This window comes from Parambassis ranga, chromosome 21, assembly GCF_900634625.1.
Source record: "Parambassis ranga chromosome 21, fParRan2.1, whole genome shotgun sequence".
NCBI lineage: Eukaryota > Metazoa > Chordata > Actinopteri > Ambassidae > Parambassis > Parambassis ranga.
The window spans coordinates 18,968,429-18,985,637 of NC_041041.1; the positions used below are offsets into that span (position 1 = coordinate 18,968,429).

At 39.5% G+C, this 17,209-nt stretch overlaps 1 protein-coding gene across 1 annotated transcript; it reads right to left on the bottom strand.

The window, feature by feature from the left end:
- Window positions 1-696: 696 nt before the first annotated feature.
- Window positions 697-13,431, bottom strand: mrasa (muscle RAS oncogene homolog a). The gene is made up of 6 exons (XM_028393166.1): window positions 13,288-13,431; window positions 6,998-7,252; window positions 5,745-5,898; window positions 4,707-4,806; window positions 3,732-3,811; window positions 697-2,625 (listed from the first exon to the last, which is right to left on the bottom strand). The coding sequence occupies exons 2-6, from the start codon at window positions 7,188-7,190 to the stop codon at window positions 2,526-2,528; spliced, it is 627 nt and encodes a 208-aa protein (XP_028248967.1). The 5' UTR covers window positions 7,191-7,252; window positions 13,288-13,431; the 3' UTR covers window positions 697-2,525.
- Window positions 13,432-17,209: the final 3,778 nt, after the last annotated feature.

Consider the following 17,209-nt stretch of genomic DNA (forward strand, 5'->3'; position numbering starts at 1 on the left):
CGTCCCTTGTAGACGTATCACAAATGATGTCAGTGTGTCACTGTGCATGTAAAAGAGACAGCTATGTCTGCAGCGTAGAGGCTCGAAGTGTCAGAAACTGCTAGCATAGCTGCACTGTATGGGCGACACTACAAGTTTTATTACCAAGTCAAAGCTAACGTGTGTAAACTAGTATTAGCAATCGGCCAATAGGAGTTCAAATAAATTATTGTGCATCCTAAGCATACAGATCAGAGATGAATAAACACCTTCATCAGTTTGATATTCATGAAATTTGACTTATTTTTGATTATCTTTGAGGTCCTTATACTTCAAAAAATAATAATTCCTCAGGTACATTTCTTCATTTTGGTCCACAACATATGGAATAGTCAAAAGGCCTTTGACCCTATCAGAGTAAAGAAAAAAGAAAAAAAAGGAGCTTTTTTGTCCAGGTCTGGGACACACTGAGGTAACATAGACAGTAATAAATTATTCAGTTGTTTTAAAAAAAACACTTTGCAAGAATCATATCAATAATACAAAATGGTATCAAACATACATGATGCAACATTTTTCATCAAACACATTCAGTTTTTTTCTTCATTTTTTCTCTCCTTCCATCCAGAGTCTGTTCATGATTTGAGTCCTGCTCTGAAAAGTCCCTTTAACAGTAGATGTAGGTTAATACCGTGTTCCTTCGTTTGCTGAGGTTGGTTTTTTTGTCACGTCCATGCTGAGGTGAATTGATAATAATCTGCAATAACGCAACCTTCTCAATTCAGAAGCTGCTTTCTTTGAATATATTTTCAATGATTAAATCCCAATGTGTTTAATCTCGGTTGCAATGATCGCCAAGGCAACAGGCATATGCAGGCACACAGGGTTACAACAGCTGTCCGCTATAGCCTTGTTATCCGATTATTTTTTTAACCATGCCTTTCTTTCATTTTGCTTACAGATTTGAAAAAAAAAACAAAAAAAACAAAACAAAACAACATGCCAATAGGAAAGTTTGTATTAAAAGTGCAAAAATGTATTCCTTCAAGAGTCGGTATTCACCCAGACAAGAAAGTTGTCCTCTGAAACTTTAGTGCGTTAACAGTACAAGCCATTTTGTAGGTTATTAAATTATAAATTCCTATCCACCTAACGACTACGAACATGAATATGGTGAATGCTCAGAGTGCGTGGTGTTTAATCCTAGAACTAAACGTGGTCTGTAGCTATAGGTTAGCATGGCTTTAAGCCCCCCCCACCCCCAGGAGCTGCTGACTTCAAACAGATTCCCGGAGCCACAGTATGTATTCTCATCTTAGTCCTGAATTCAAAGCCCCAACATTTAAATAAAGTGACATCACATTGTTTTGGTTAGTGGCCAGTGCAAATCAGCCTCTCTCTTCATCCCTTATCTCTGTATCACACTGCCACCTATAGTTAGATTTGTTTATATATCACAAATATAAGTGTATTTTCTAGACTTTTTAGAAACAAAACACAGGCAAAGTAACATCTGGTAATTCGTTAAGAACGGGAAAAACTACATCAGGACTATTGTTCATATAGCACTGATCAAGGTTTGCACTAATAACACCACTGACAATAACTGAAGAGGCAACTGAACCCACAATAATTACTCTCCGATATTTGAAATACAGTGGCTCTTGTGCACTGTCTGTGAGAATATTAACCCCTGTAAGAGTCTGTAAACACGGCCCTTAACAGATCAGTGTTGGTATGAACCCTGTTACATTTAGAGGGCGACCACGAACACTTGTACAATTACAACACGTATTCAACAAGCCGATTATGGCCATAGCATTCACTTTGTCAACCGATATGTCACATCACGTTTCCTTTCTACGACACACAATTTCCCGCCCTATACCTCTCCAACCGAGCGTCACACGACCACATGGTGCAAGTAGCGCTCACACTGTACTCACAGTCCACCCGTCCACACAATATCACTGTCACCGCTCTCATACACTGCGGTCTACACAGAGAAGACTATCTAAGGATCACACAGGTGCTTTTTCTCCACAAACTCTAGCCATTGGTGTACAGATTCCAGAAAACAGGAGGTGCCGTTTCAAGCCACTTGCTCCCTTTTCTATCCCTTTCTCAAGTTCCGGTATGGTGGTTGATTCTGATCTCTGGCTTTTCTCCATCTTGAGCCACGTTTGATATTAAATTCAAAAATTACACTTGATTGAGAAGCAGCCCGGTGGCTGTCAAGTTCAGGGTTGAATACAGATGGGGAGTGGAGGTAAAAAAAAAAACCTTTGAAAGGGACCGTAAAGTGAGGAGAGAGGGCAAAGCACTCATCCGAAGGCATTGTGAAGGGCTGAGGGGGACACCGGTCCAACGTTACATTTCAGCCTCTGGTTCCACAGAGCCATTCGACGTCGTTAACACCCCCCCACCTCCTTTGTTGTGCTCCAGTAGTTAACCACTGCTGGGAGGGTTCCCTGACATCCAAAGGCATGTTGAATGTGCGTGTGGGTGTGTGTATGCTGTGAAGGATGAATAGAGATGATTGGAGGTCACAATATGGCGCAGTGGAACCTGTGGGAACCCGTGGAACGCTCTGCTCTCCATTTCATCTTCTTTTTCTTCTTCTGGTTTCGTTCTGGTACTTGTTGTCTGTTGATGAAAATAAAAAAAGCTCTTTTAGTGACCTGGCTTACAGTAACTCAGTGGTATTCAGTGGACACTGATAAACACTTGTGTAGAGATGTGAGCAATGTAATCCAAAGGTGAAGAGAGACATTGGATTAGTCAGTTTACTATGTCTATACACAGCAGTAACATAGTGACCCTATTCATTGAACTGTTTTTTTCCATGTGTCCTGATGGTGATTTGAGTTTCTGTTTCCTGCTTTATTTTGAAAGATTCATTTACTTCCTGCTATGGTTTTTTTCAACCCGTTTTCTGTCCCACCTGAGTTTCATTAATTAGTTTCGTTAATTAGTGTGTTTTGTATTTGTACCTCTCCACCTGCACGCCTCCTCTGTTTGTCAGCTGTGTTTGCTGTGTCTTCTAGTTTGCTTCTTTTAGTATAGTATTATGTATAGTGAACTCTAAATCTGATGCTTTTAAAATTTGACATGTGCATTAGTTGGATTTAGTTTTTCCTTCCTGCCGCCAGTGTCCTTTATTCTGTCCTTCCTTTTCCTTTTTTTGTACCGATGCTGTTAAAGTGAGTCATTCCTTTATGTGATTTGGAGTTTTTGTATTTAGTTTTCACATTTATTTTTGTTTGTTGTCAGCAGAGTTTTCAATCTCTTATTTGAACTGAAAATAATCTATACCATGAGTGCTCAGTGAAACCTGAGAACCATGGCTGGATCAGTCAGGAGAAAGCAAACCTTTACATTTCCACTTGTTGACCACAAGGGGGCAATGTTGCTTCATGAATCTGCACCACTGAGACTATTATAAAAGGAGCTTTTCCTCACGAGTCAGTCACAGACCTGGTAAGTGCACGAGAGCTTTTCCACTACTAATGGATAGGAGAACACACCACACATTTCTCTATTGGTCCTTACAACAGGATATGACCACATACAGACCTTTTTGTTTTTTTTAAATTACATGTATAAGACGTTCTGGGATTTAACTGTCTTTTTCCTTTTTCAGATACCATCATTGCAGTCTCTACAGTAAGTCAATCTGTCTCATTCATTCATATTTCATGCAAAGTTCTTAGGTCATGATCGCAATGGGAAAAACACATAAATGCAGTTACCTTATGACCCGGACCAGTTCATGAAAGGCTTTGTCCACATTCATTGGGGGATCCTTGGCACTGGTTTCAATATAAGTTATCTGATGAAAGACATGTCAGACGTTTTATTAAATACAATACATTCTGCAGGCAGCACAATCATATGCTAGTTATGTGTGTTCGTAATTAATCTTTAGGTGGCATATTGTCAACTTAGTCTTGATCTATTATATTTTTGGTGCTTTTCCCTCAATCTCTCAGGACCAAAGAAAGAAAACTCAGCGGCCTCTCTTTCCCTCTTCCTCTCACTTTCTTTAGGGCTGAATGATAAGCGTGAGCTGTATTAAGTAAAATATAATCTAGATATTGGCAATGCTAAAGAACAGTTACAAAAGGGCCCTTTCACACCTAAGGCTGACTACACACTAGAGGATTTTTAGATCTTAACCGATTTTAAAAACGTGGGAGGCCACAGTCATGGGACAAGTTTGACCAATTTTTACATTTGATCCTCTGACTGCACACACTAGGCGATTTGGCATATTAGCCCCAAAATCATGTATGAAATCATCCAGTGTGTAGCCACAACATTACAGGTGTGAAACATTCCTTTGACCACAGTTCAGTGATCATCATTTGTATTTTTAGAGTCTTGTATAGTCTATTACAAAAAGTCAACTAAAAAACAAAACTGCAGACACTCATTTTCAAAGAGAACCTGAAGATAAGGAACCTGCAGCAGTGCTAGATTTTGCATTCAATAAGGCTACCCACCGCTAACTTGCTCCTACCGGTTTTAACAATCAGGCTGTGCTCACTGAATGTATACCTTACACTCATACACTCTATTAGCTATTAATAACCAAGCATCCAGCTGTGGAAACCAACAACTGATGTCTCTGGTACATTAAACACTCAGCAAGCACAGAAGCCATATGCTGAACATACAGAACAACCATTCACAGGATTGAGCTCAGAGAGAGGTTAGCTACTTACATTATGTTTTGCAGCCATCTCTTGGCCCTGGTCAGTTGTGACCTTTCTTAAATGGACAAGGTCCACTTTGTTTGCAACCAGCACCATAGGGAAGGCTTCCCTGAGAGTAACATACACAAAATAAAACACATTAATAGGTGAATAAAACATTCAAACAACCTTCACTGATTTTAGAGCATCTTCGTGTTGTTTTTTAATCTAAAGTCTTTGGGGTCAGAAAGAGCATCCTGTGCTACAGAAATTGCATGTGAGGTTTAGATTTCAGCAACATTTCAATGTGGAAAACTGGAGTACAGTTGAGCACCACCAAATATGGACAAACAGCAGCATGCTCAGTTCTAGTTTCTATTTCTGCTTCATCTCAGGCTCAGTTTTATTGTCTGCTGTCAGTCAGTGTCAGTGCACAGATGCTTGTGCTCTCTCACGGCTGACAGTCACAACATTACACATTTGATGTCTTTCCAAGTGTGTGCAGCTTTAGGAAAAAGTATAGAAGCTCGTCTTTCAGCACCCAAATGGTATGAAAGCAGTTCGTCTTAGTGCAGCCTTCACTGAAACATGCCTGCTGAGTCAGCAAATATCAATCTGATGTGACAGAGGGCAAAGCTTGGTTCTCAGAGGTGCTCTATGGCTCTGTGTTAAAGCTAAGTTCTTCCTGTTTAAAGGGTAAGGTAATGTAATCCAAGTATGTGAGAAAGTCCCAGTTTTACCCTCATGTAAATGACCTACATCTGACAGAGCTACTTCCTCATTTTGGCTTTGACTCGCTATATTTACCAGGTACCGTGGTACTAGACATTTTAGTGCACTCTTACTGCTCCGTCAGTTTATTCAGATGTTCTTAAGTTAACTTAGAGAATAAGATGATAGAATTACCATTAGCCTTTTGTTTATGTTTGTGTGTCATAACCCAATAACACAATAAAGAGTCTCAATATTTGAAAGAGCCACTCAGAAGCACTTCAACAAGACATCCATTATGGCCTTTCTACGCTAATGCTATTAACACCACTCAGTTAATGAGCTGTTGCATCTTACCTGTCTTTTACCCGTAGTATAAGTTGATGGAATCGGTCCACATGTTCAAAGCTGGCCTTGTCTGTCACAGAGAAGACGATGAGGAAGCCGTCTCCTGTCCTCATGTACTGCTCTCTCATGGCACTAAACTCCTCCTGGCCAGCTGTGTCTAGCACTGGGTGGATGTGAGGACACATACACATCACTACACATTGCAGAGTCAAGTATGAGCACATTGTACTGAATAAATAGCATAACATAAATAAATAAATTCCCATTCTGACTATAGAAAAGATTCCAAGTAAATAAATAACCCACTCCACTACCATACATGGTCATGTATTTTGTATTTTATTTCTTATTGCACCATCTACACAATAAGGTTCTCACAAAGCATGCCAGGACCTAATAAAAACGGATTTATTCTGATTATTAATTGTTAACCCTTTGCTGAACAAAAGGATTATGAGATTTATTTGCTAATAAGCAACATCAACACATAAACTGGCCCAGTTTGGAGTAATGGGTGTGCACTGGGATTGTGCAAGTGGACTGTTACATTAAATTTGAGTTTCCTCCATGAATTTGTAGAGGTCATTAACAGCGGTGGACTGATTAATCAGGCTACCTTTGGCCATCTGCCAACCTGAGCATATTAAGCTGATTAATAAGCAAGTGCATGTGTGGACAGCCCAGTGTTGCTGCTGTTGAACCGCCTTGTATTTTGATTTTCATTGAATGATATACAGGCATAGTTCACTGCAGAGGAGACGTACAATTCTATATATTGTTTTTATTAGGCTGTTATATCTCATCATCGGGTGGGCAGAAAAAGGAGAGCAGGCAAACATATTAATAAAAAAGTCTGCATCATATATTAGCCGCATATGAGCCACCCTGGTTTCCCATGAACAGCATCAGCCATAGAATAACTCAGAGTCAATCTATAGTTGATAGGTTTCATGGGTCATGAAATCATTAATGTCAAAATTCGACACGTTTTTATGTGTTGTTTGTTTTCAGATATGTGATATGCTTCTAACTTGGAACTGAATACTTGGGTGTAGGCTAAAATTATAGAATGCTACATAGTCTCTCCCGCATGCTAACCATAGTGGTGTCTTTCCTCACTAATTCTGTTAGACAATTGCTAGCTCAGTGTAGAAGCCAGCTACCACAGGAATGTAGTAAAAGTGTAAATGATTTTAAAACCATTTACACATATCAACTCACTGGACAGTGATGCCACTGAAACCTAAAGGATCCCTACTCACCATCCAGTATTGCCCACTGTCCATCTATTTCAGTGTGTTTGAGATAGGAGTCTTCAATTGTGGGATCATAGTCTGGCACAAATATCTTCTGGAAAAACTGGATAGTGAGAGCGCTCTTCCCAACACCACCATCCCCCACCACCACCAGCTTGTATGTTGGCAGGTTGTCGCTTGGCACGGCACTGGTCGCCATGGCAACCGTTACAGAGGTGGTGAAGGTGGGAAGTAGGCTAGTAGGTGGCTGATAAGAAGCACCTGGGAGACACGGAGGGGAGAGAGAGAGAGAGAAAACAAAAAAAAACAGATCATCAATGAGGCAAAAGACAGAGAACAAGGAGAGGTGTTAAGGCTTTTTGTTGCACCTGCTTTTTCATTACCATGGAGACCACAGTCCGCAGCAAGGGGCTGCTGATCAAAGTAAAAAGATGGTGAAAAAAAACAGAAAGATGGGAAAAACAAAGATGGAAAGGCCAAAAAAAGCAGAGTTCAGCACACTTCAAACCAGCATTTTTTTCACAGCTGAGTGACAGTGATTTAAATCCCAAGCTGCACCCAGCAAAGTAAGCTGAATTCCAGTGAAGGGTTTTATATTGGAAGCGATTCACTATAGTTCCAGAGAACTAGATCTTTATTATTTTATCTTTGATAGACTTGATGATGTACGACACAACATTGTGTCCAGACAGAAGACATCAGAGTAAGCAAAACAGTGTAGTCCTTTATATTTAAACACAGTTTCCACAAATATACTCCTACCTAAAACTGCTCACGTTCTTTATTATGAACTGAGCGTTATTCTGTACTCACAGTCTAAGGAGGATACACTGAATGACAATAACACTGTCCCCAAATAACATGCAAAAAGACCTTTATTGTAAAATCTACTACAGGAAATGCAGCAGCACTAGTCACCAAGATTAGCAGCATAGTGCTAAGATATGTATAGCATTTTTTTTTGTAAACTGACAAGTTTTAAATATAAGAAAACCACAGCCACAAACGGGTTGGATAGGGTTTTGGCCTAGAAACAGAACCCAGACTAATGACAATCTTCTCTTCTTGGCTCTATATGACCACAGAGCCAGCTAGCAGAGAAATATGATGTCTCAGACACAGATGGACAACTGCAGTATGCAATTATGGCTTTTTCAATACGAAAATAAACATCTCTCTACAATGAGAGGTTTAACAGAGGAGTCTTCTTAGCACAAGTGAAGTCAAAGCCACTATATTAAAAAAATCTATTTAAATAAATAATTTCAATGGACTGTGTTCTTACACAACAGGAACCAACTTGTTCAGTACTCACAGTCTAAAATGTAATACAGTAACATTTGTATGGTTCAAATCCTTAAAGGATAGAACCATACAATCATACATCACTGTTATAGCACACACTACATTTCACACAATGCACTCAAAAAGAAAAAAGAGCATGGAACAAAAGAGTCAGGCAGAGGCAGCAGGGGCGCATGAGGACAAAGTTGATAAAAATGTTACAATATAGTGTTGAGTCACTACATAGAAACCAGCGTTTTATAGTTTGCTTCCTGTTTTTAGACCATTATTTATTATTTCTTCAGGTGCCGGCTTTTGACCACACTGCTTTCAGACAACACTGCCGACAAATGATCTTTAAGTGATTAGATCTTCATACTGGCACAGATTAGAAGTGTACAGTAAGTTCCAATCAGCCACAATCAGCCCAGAGGTGGTAATGTTCATCTCCACCTTTACTTGACATCATCATGATAAAGTTCAGGCATTTATGAGTCTCATTCTTTAATGACTCTCCTCTGAGTATATACAGTAAGTTATATATACGTATACTGACTATTTAGATAATGCGTGTTTGTTGGCTTCCTGTTCCTGTTTGTCATGACCTCAATGCCACTCAATGTCTGACCACATCACTCTTCATCAGACTTTGCAAATACTTAATGGAAAAGGAAGGGATGTGACAGACATGATGGGTCATGTAGCCATTTAAAGCAACAGACCCATGAAGGGTGCAATCCACAGCCTTCTGGGTGAAAGTTTGGGGCAAAGTAATTTCCCCATTTCAACTCCCCTACCCTCCCTTTGTTGACTTCTCTCTGCCTCTATACAAATGTCACATGAACATAAACATTCTGTTTGAATATATTTGCTTTCTCTTTACATCCTCTGATATCTGAAAACAGTGGCTTATATTAGAATGTAGGAAAGAAGGACTTTTTTTATCCTGATGTCAGCATATTCAGTTACATAATAAGTGGATTAAAAGGTTGCCACCAGTCCACACTGTCAATAAGCAAGAAATAGACCAATCTACTCTGTCTTATTATGGAGCCTTCAGATTTATGTTTGTGAAATTGCAGCGACAGTTAAAAAGACACACATTCACATACTCCAAGCATAACATCTCCACCACCCACCCGCCAACCCACGCACCCATTCCTCCTTCATCCACCAGGAAACAGCTGTCAGCTGGCTAAAGTCCATCCTTTCCTGCTAAGCACAATGGAGGGAAGGAAGATGTTTCCTTCCTTTCCAAAGCCCAACAGCCAATCAGTGAGTCTGTAGCAGTCAGCCAGCCAGGTTTGGCAAAAGAATTTCTGTGCCAAATTCCTGACATTAGTCATTTACTTTGGTTGGCTGGGTGGCTATAGCAAAATACACTCCACTGTTTCAAACAGCATGACCTAGGACAGACGGTTCGGACTGAGAAGGAAAACAAAAACAGCTTTAGAAGCCCAATGAAATCGAAGTACCTGCCACCAGTGGTGTTTTTCACTCTAGCCATGTGTGGTATGGCCTAGCTGAAGCCAGTAAGGTCACAACATTGAAGGGTGTGTCAGGATTTTCCCTCTGTGAGACTATGTGGTGGGACCATGAGTTCTCTGAAACACTGCTTACCAGGACAACACAAACAGTGTGTTTGGGTACCATGAACTGAAAGAGAAAGCAAACAGATCCACTGTCTGTATAACTCACACTGCCATTTACTCCCACTTCTCAATAGCTTATGGCTATAAATCTTCATTTAGTTCATTTAGTCCCAAAAAGAGCGTCACCCAGCCACACATTTTATCAAGATGTAGCACAACAGCTTATACTGACTTATATTTCGTCTTCACAAATCCTCTCTGGGGTCTTGGAAGTGGCTAGGTTTCTGTCTTGGGATAAGGATAAAGGGATTTCCCTCTTCACGTGGAAACAAAGCAGTGACATAACTCAAATAACAGAAATAAGGAGGAACACAGTGGTGCACACACCCTAGCCTGTACTAGCCTTGATATCATCGATCACTCATCGAGGATGTGTTAAACATAGTTCACACAGTTGAAAATGTTCTGTCATGCAACACATTTTAAACAGTATCCTTCCTATCTTTACAAACTCTGCATTTTTAAACAGGTAGTATTTTATATAAACCACATTAAATTCTGCACAAAATATTATCTTACAGGATGAAGCCTTTTCGCTTTTGTCCACCCAAGTACAAAGTCAGAGAGCAAAATATAATTTATGAGCCATGCGAGGGTTGTTTCTTTCCTGAGGCACGCATTATTTGTATTCACATGTCTTCAAATGTATTTTGACGAATAATTTATACTGTATGCCTGTTCGAAACAGAAAAAAGGACACTTTTATTTAATGGAGTCAAGTCAGCTGCCCTGCCAACACACTTCCTCCTATAATGACAGACTTCACACTCAGGAGTTATTACACTCTGTGCCACATTAGACTGAGAAGACAAAGTGCGAATAGACTATTAAATGGCTAATTACATGATTGTGGGTCACCATCAGTGACTAACCTGGCAGTTTCCAGTCCCAAAGCAGTGACTGAGAGCCCCTTTAGTCATACACTCGATTGATGTCTTTTTTATTATAACGCTGCTGTAGAATTCCTCTGTGGATATGGCTGCCGTCAACACGCAATTCTCACATTTTACAGCAGTGCATTGTAACTTATGTCAGTCCTGTCCTTCTCTGACCTCTTTTTGCAGACATTTACTCTGATTATTTTGCTTTCTTTTACTCAACCAGGCCACAGAATGTCAAGACTGAACCCCTGCCAGGCATAGAGAACACTAAGTGAATGACTGAGCACTTGTTGTTATGAAGGACTGATTTCTAGTTGCAGTTACAAGAAGGAAACCAATGATACTCCCATGACCACAGTCGTTGGTTTCAGTGTTTCAGATTGTATCACTGAAATCATCATGTAAGTGGAAATAAACAGTGATCTGTCCATAGAGAGAATACCAGTAATATAATAATTAAGCTCTGTTCACACACTCTGCACACAAACAGCTAAGTGGCTGTTGGAACACCTGACATGCCCTTGCATGGAAACCTGTTTCTAACACATGACTTTTTGTCTCAATACAAATGAAACCTTGTGTCATATAACAGTGAGCAGTGGGGCAGCTTTTCACCATTTACCTTCCATGCCTTGCTGGAGTGCAAGAAACTACGTTAATAGTGTTGGAATTACATTTCCACGTTTGTTGTTGTCTTGCAGTTACAAATCATAACTTGATCATGAGGTCAGAATGCAACAATATTGCCTACAACACAAGTCTATGGTGTTAAAACGGATACATAGGTAGGTACATGTAGGTACAGTAAAAAGAGCCAATAATTATAGTCTGACTATGCTATTGTAGACTATAAATGACTATTATTCTGTTCACACAGACTATGACTATAGCTTATGTCTGTAGTCATTTGGGATGTTGAATATGGCGCACAAGAAACAAAACTGAAAGCCAGACTTTCAGTCTTAACTACTGAAAATGGGAAAGAAATCACTGTACTGTACTGTAATTTTTAAACCTGTCACATGTACACACTAATTTTGATGTAAAGAGGACATGGTTGACACTTTAGATACATTTCTGATATGGCCCTTGTTTATCATTGTCAATTGTCACTGTCAACAGAAAAAAAATATCCTAAAAGTAAACCATTGGACAGCACAAAATTAAGTTTTACCAATGTGACTTTTTATAAAAAAAATATATAAAATCTACTAATCCCAGATTAAATATTTTTTCTCAATCTGTGGTAAATGTAATGTCAATGTATCTTTAAAGGCCTACAATTAACTATTAATTGTCAATAGTACTTTTACAAACATGTTACATTACTAATATTAAACCAATGTAATAATAATGCAAGCCCTCAACAATGCAATAATTTGAATTCATTATATTATCTTTGGTTGCAGTCATATAGTTGTAGGGCAGCTCCTGTGCAAGGCAGCTCTGTCTTCATAATGAAGTGATCTAATTTATTTTTGTTGACTTTTTAGTCAAATAGCTAAACCTACAACCTCGTGCCCAAAAAGCCTCCTTCTCTACACTGTAGACCAAACTTTAGTCACACTGTGAAATGTCACCTAGGTGAGACTCTGTACGTGTGAGTGCCAATCTGACGCTCACAGGAATCACTAATTATTAACCTCTAATATCAGGTGTATGCACATAATAATGATAAACTGTGGGTTTAACAGTTATCCACATGCATCCACAGGCAGCATTTAACATCATCTGCAGCAGCAGCAGCAGCAGCAGCGAGGCTTGGCCTTTCCCTGAAGTTATGATGTAAAGATAAAGAGGCATCTGTCCCTCAGACAGAATGGTGATTTCAATGTGCTATTAATAGTGATTAGCGAGTGTGCATCAGTGTGTGTGTGTGTGTTTCTGCAGACTGACTGCTGCTTCTGAATGATCTCATCCTATGATTTGATACATGAAGAATCTCTCTGTTCTCTAGTCTGTCCAGCGGTTCAGTCCACACACACACACACACACACACACACACACACACCATCCCTGCCTCTGTGTGTACACAGCTGTTGAAAACACCGTCGTGAAACAGACATCCAGTGTAATCGTGACCATTTCTGACACAGGAGAGATGACAAACAAACAAAGTGTTTTTGTCTCGTCCCCACGGGGAAAATGTTTAAAACACGTAGCCACGGCCTGTGCGTGGAAAACCGACAGTAGCCGCCCCTGAATAACGGATTTGTGTTGCTTCATCTTTCTCTTCAAGTTTGTAGCAAAAAAAAAAAGAAGGAAATTCCGCAAACATTACACGGCCGTTCACGAGTTAAATTAAAAACAAGCTAAGCTCCCCTGGCTCTTCACGGCTGTCATTAGCTGCAATAATCTGTTAGCTAGTAAGTTGTTGATGCTGGCAGTAGTTGATGATGTTACATTAGCTGTAGGTTTAGTCCGAATACAGACGGCCGCATTCACGACCTCTTCTGTCTCAGCAGGAAAAGCTACTCACCGATGTGAGCTCCTCTGTCGTGAACACGGAGACACGTCCTCACGCCGACATATTCCTGCTCATCTCTCCCTTCATCGACTTCAAACCACCGCCGCCCTTTCGCCACAGTCGGGAGCGTACTCCTGCTGCTGCCCACATCTGCGAAACAACACGGCGAGTAGCTAATCTTTGTATTGCAACAGCTGATGCTATAAATAGAAAAGCCCCAAAGGGGTGGGCATCATTTTTACTAAGACACGAAACGACTAAATGTTGCTTTTCAGTGTAATGTCATATAAACGCTCACGAGGAATACGAAAGTTGTGTATTCATTTTGTTTCATGGTGTATAATTTAGATTAAAATGTGTGAATCTTCAGAAAGAGTGATAGGGTTCCCCTTTTTTGGTGAAATGGACTGTTCCCTTGTGCAGCGGACTTCTTTAAAGGGATAGTCCTGTCAAATGAGCAGTTCCTAATTTAAAGGGAGTGAAGTGGATTAATTAGTGGTGAGAAGAAAACGTGTGTGTGGTTGGAGTGTATGTTGCCTGACTTTGTTTGGCCTGTTATATCAATTATACCTTACACATTCTTACATTAATATATTATTACATAACAGGTTCCTTTACCAGTAAGGAAATCTCAAATAACAGAAGTACTAGTAGAAGTTTTGCTAATTGTGTGATATGTATACTCATGTACTACACCTTACAGAAAAATCAAAATGCAGGCTCCATCCCATTAAACCATGACTGTGTCACACAGGCAGGTTTCAATGTTAATGTTAGAATGCTGTGTTAGAAACATGCACAAAGGCAGGACCTCCTCTACCTGGAATGCAGCCTTAATTAATACACCTATTAATTGATAAGTCAAAAAAGTCACGAAAAAGAATCACAGGACCAATAAACTAACACCTACCATTCCTGTTGGTATATACACCTTTTTAGTGTCATGTCAGAGTAACTTCTCTAGATGATGATAAGATAATAAAGATAATGCTGTGTGCCCCAACAGTGTTTGTATAGTCCTACATGTGTAGTCCTACATGCCATACAGGCAAAAGAGTGTAGTTTATGGACACTCACACACACCTGTGTGATGTAGGTAGGCCTATTTAATCATAATAATAATAATATTTTTGTAACGTTTGGAGTCATTTTTTAGATCCCTTTACTTCCTTAAATGTAGGATACAAATCTTTACTTTGCAAAAATATAATAAAGAATTCTAAAAAAAAAATTAGGGAATGTTATGTAATATTTGTAGCTTTACTAATATAGAATAGAATAGAATACTTTATTTATCCCAGGCTGGGAAATTTCGCTAATGCAGCAGCAAAAACAGGCCCTCAGCATACTAAAAATATACCTCTTACGGTAAAAATTAAACAGTATAAGAAAATAGCCAAATATTTCAATTTTGGAAGTGAAAATATTTTTTGGTTAAAAACAAATCAAGTGTGAGGTGGCACACATATAGTGTGTAGTGAAGTATTGACATGCAAATCTGATTTCACTTCAACAGAGGAAGAAACCAGCTCCTCGTTTTAGTCCTATAGGATTCGCACAGTCAATGGAAAATGAGCGAGGGTGTGTAAGAGCAATAAAGAATGATTGAGAGTAAAAGGCAGAGGGGTGGTGTGACATTGAGAATAGATTATTGCAGATGCTGTAGGCTGCAATTTATTAAAACTGCATGCACTGGAATTTAAATGCAGAAGAGAACAGAGAACCTCTGTGGCCTGTTTTATAGATTTAAAACTGATCAGGAGCCCCTTCGATACCTCGATAACTGTCAACAAAACAATCATTCCTATACAACAACGGTGTGTTGCATTTGAGTTTAACTCTCCAAAGGAAGGTCTCCAGTTCCTTGAGTGACTTATTAGTTAGTCACACTAGCTTCTAGCCACTTAACCTAGAGTGCTTCCCAGAAACCTTGGTAATTATAAGGTTGTTTGTGAGCAGTGACCAAAGGGGAAAGCACCCAGGAATGCTGATGGAATACACATTTATGGGATATATTATTTAAACAGAGATATAATATAATTTTTCAAGTGCAAAATAACACAAATACAAGCGTAACTCACATGAATTTTACACTTTACAAGCTGTTATGATGTAGTAGTCCATTACCAGTATCTGTGTGAAAGGTGTGTGAGAAAGAGGTAGATAATGCTATTAAACCCAGGGAGTGGGAGCCGGACATTATACCTCTGTAAATAATCAGGCATTAGAGGGTTTTTAAGTTACATTATAGAGACTAAGTGATGGGAAATGAAGTCTCTTTTTCTTGTTCTCTCTACCTCGCTCTCTTGCTGTGTGTGTGTGTGTGTGTGTGTGCAGTATGCATTATTTCCAGGAATCCCTGCTGCTTTAAAAAGCTTTACTCTGACAAACACACATCAACACACATACCATGCACACAGTCATGTTTCCATAACACTTTTTCTGTAACGAAGGGACAAGATACTTCCTAATATTTTATGGCTATGTAAAATATACATGTAACAAATACTTGTGAAACATTCAAGAAGTGTAAAAGTACATAAGTATCAGCAGCAACTGTAGCGAGAAGGTGATCGGCTGCAGCCTCTCATCTCTCCAAGACCTGTACATCTGCAGGACTCTAAGGCATGCAGGTCGGATCACAGCTGACCTCTTCACTTACATGGCAGTAAACACAATTCTGATTCTGATTCGGATTAAAGAAGTAAACAGACTTTGTTATCAGGGCTACACTCACACAACAATCCTGTTTTCCCAGTATCTTATTCAAGGAGTCAGAATTGTGATCTGTTTGACGTAAGGAACTATTGATTTAGGCTTGAGGAAAGCAATCAAGAGGTGCTGAATTGATTGACTGGGTTGTTGATTTATGCCTTCATTGAGAGGTCACTCCATTAGATTGGGCAGCAGGCTGATGGGGTCTTAATTTAAGAATTGATTGCATTGTCTCTTAAAAACCTCTCATTTTGTCCAGATTGTACAGGTATGTGGTGGGCAGGGGTCAGACAGTGTGCTTCTCGAGCCATCCGTCCTGCACCTGCAGTCAAATCATTGGTTCAAACGCGTAATATTGATTTTTCTCATAAGAGTCATCAAAAAGCTTCATCATGTTCCTCTTGGAAAGCGTCACTGACGCTCTCTGTCGCAGATCGTTAAACACCTGTGACGTCTGTGTGTGTGTATTGATATGCTGAACAAATGAATGCATGAATGTGCGCATGCATCCATTTGTGAGGAAATACCAGCGCCTCCTTGACCTCTGCGTTTGCCCTTATTAATGTCAGCTTCCTCCACTGCTCAACTTAGGGTATGAACACACACAGGATGGATCACAGGTATCAGTATGAATGCAGCTCTTTTAAATATACTTGAATATATTATATTTCAGTCTAACAAGGCAAAGACCATGATTATATTTCATTGTGCAGAGGAGACACCATAAAAAGGTTGGTGATAAGTCACAGGAATGACCTATGAATTAAGTTAATTACAAACATACTCTCAGATACACTGATAATAGAATAGAATAGAATAGAACAGGGAATTCTCTCTTTACCTTAAAATATCACACACATAAAGACACATACCTCCTTTGCTGCTTGCCTGTTTCCATGGAAACCATAGTGAGCTGTTTTTCCCCTCTGAGGAACCCTGTATGACTTCAACACAAAATGCACATGCGCACACACACACACATACTGTAGTTATTTTGAGTCCATGGGCATAATTTCTTTAATATTTTCTGTTTTCTAAATTCTCCAGATTATATTTTAATGAACTAAACTAAAACTAAGTTAACCCTAAAGTACAGACTGACCCGGACCACGGCTCTAATGTTTCATGTTAAAGGAGAGGACAAGATTTTCAAGTGGTTGCACTTCATGTACATTTGTCGTCATCACACTATCAAGTCATCGCGAGATACAGTCTCACT

Excerpts from the sequence above, each read along its gene's own strand:
- mrasa (XM_028393166.1), bottom strand. The coding sequence starts at position 7,190 with ATGGCGACCAGTGCCGTGCCAAGCGACAACCTGCCAACATACAAGCTG. Across the intron at positions 5,899-6,997 it reads ACAGTGGGCAATACTGGATG|TGCTAGACACAGCTGGCCAG; the intron begins GTGAGTAGGGAT and ends ACATCCACCCAG. Across the intron at positions 4,807-5,744 it reads ATACTACGGGTAAAAGACAG|GGAAGCCTTCCCTATGGTGC; the intron begins GTAAGATGCAAC and ends TGTTACTCTCAG.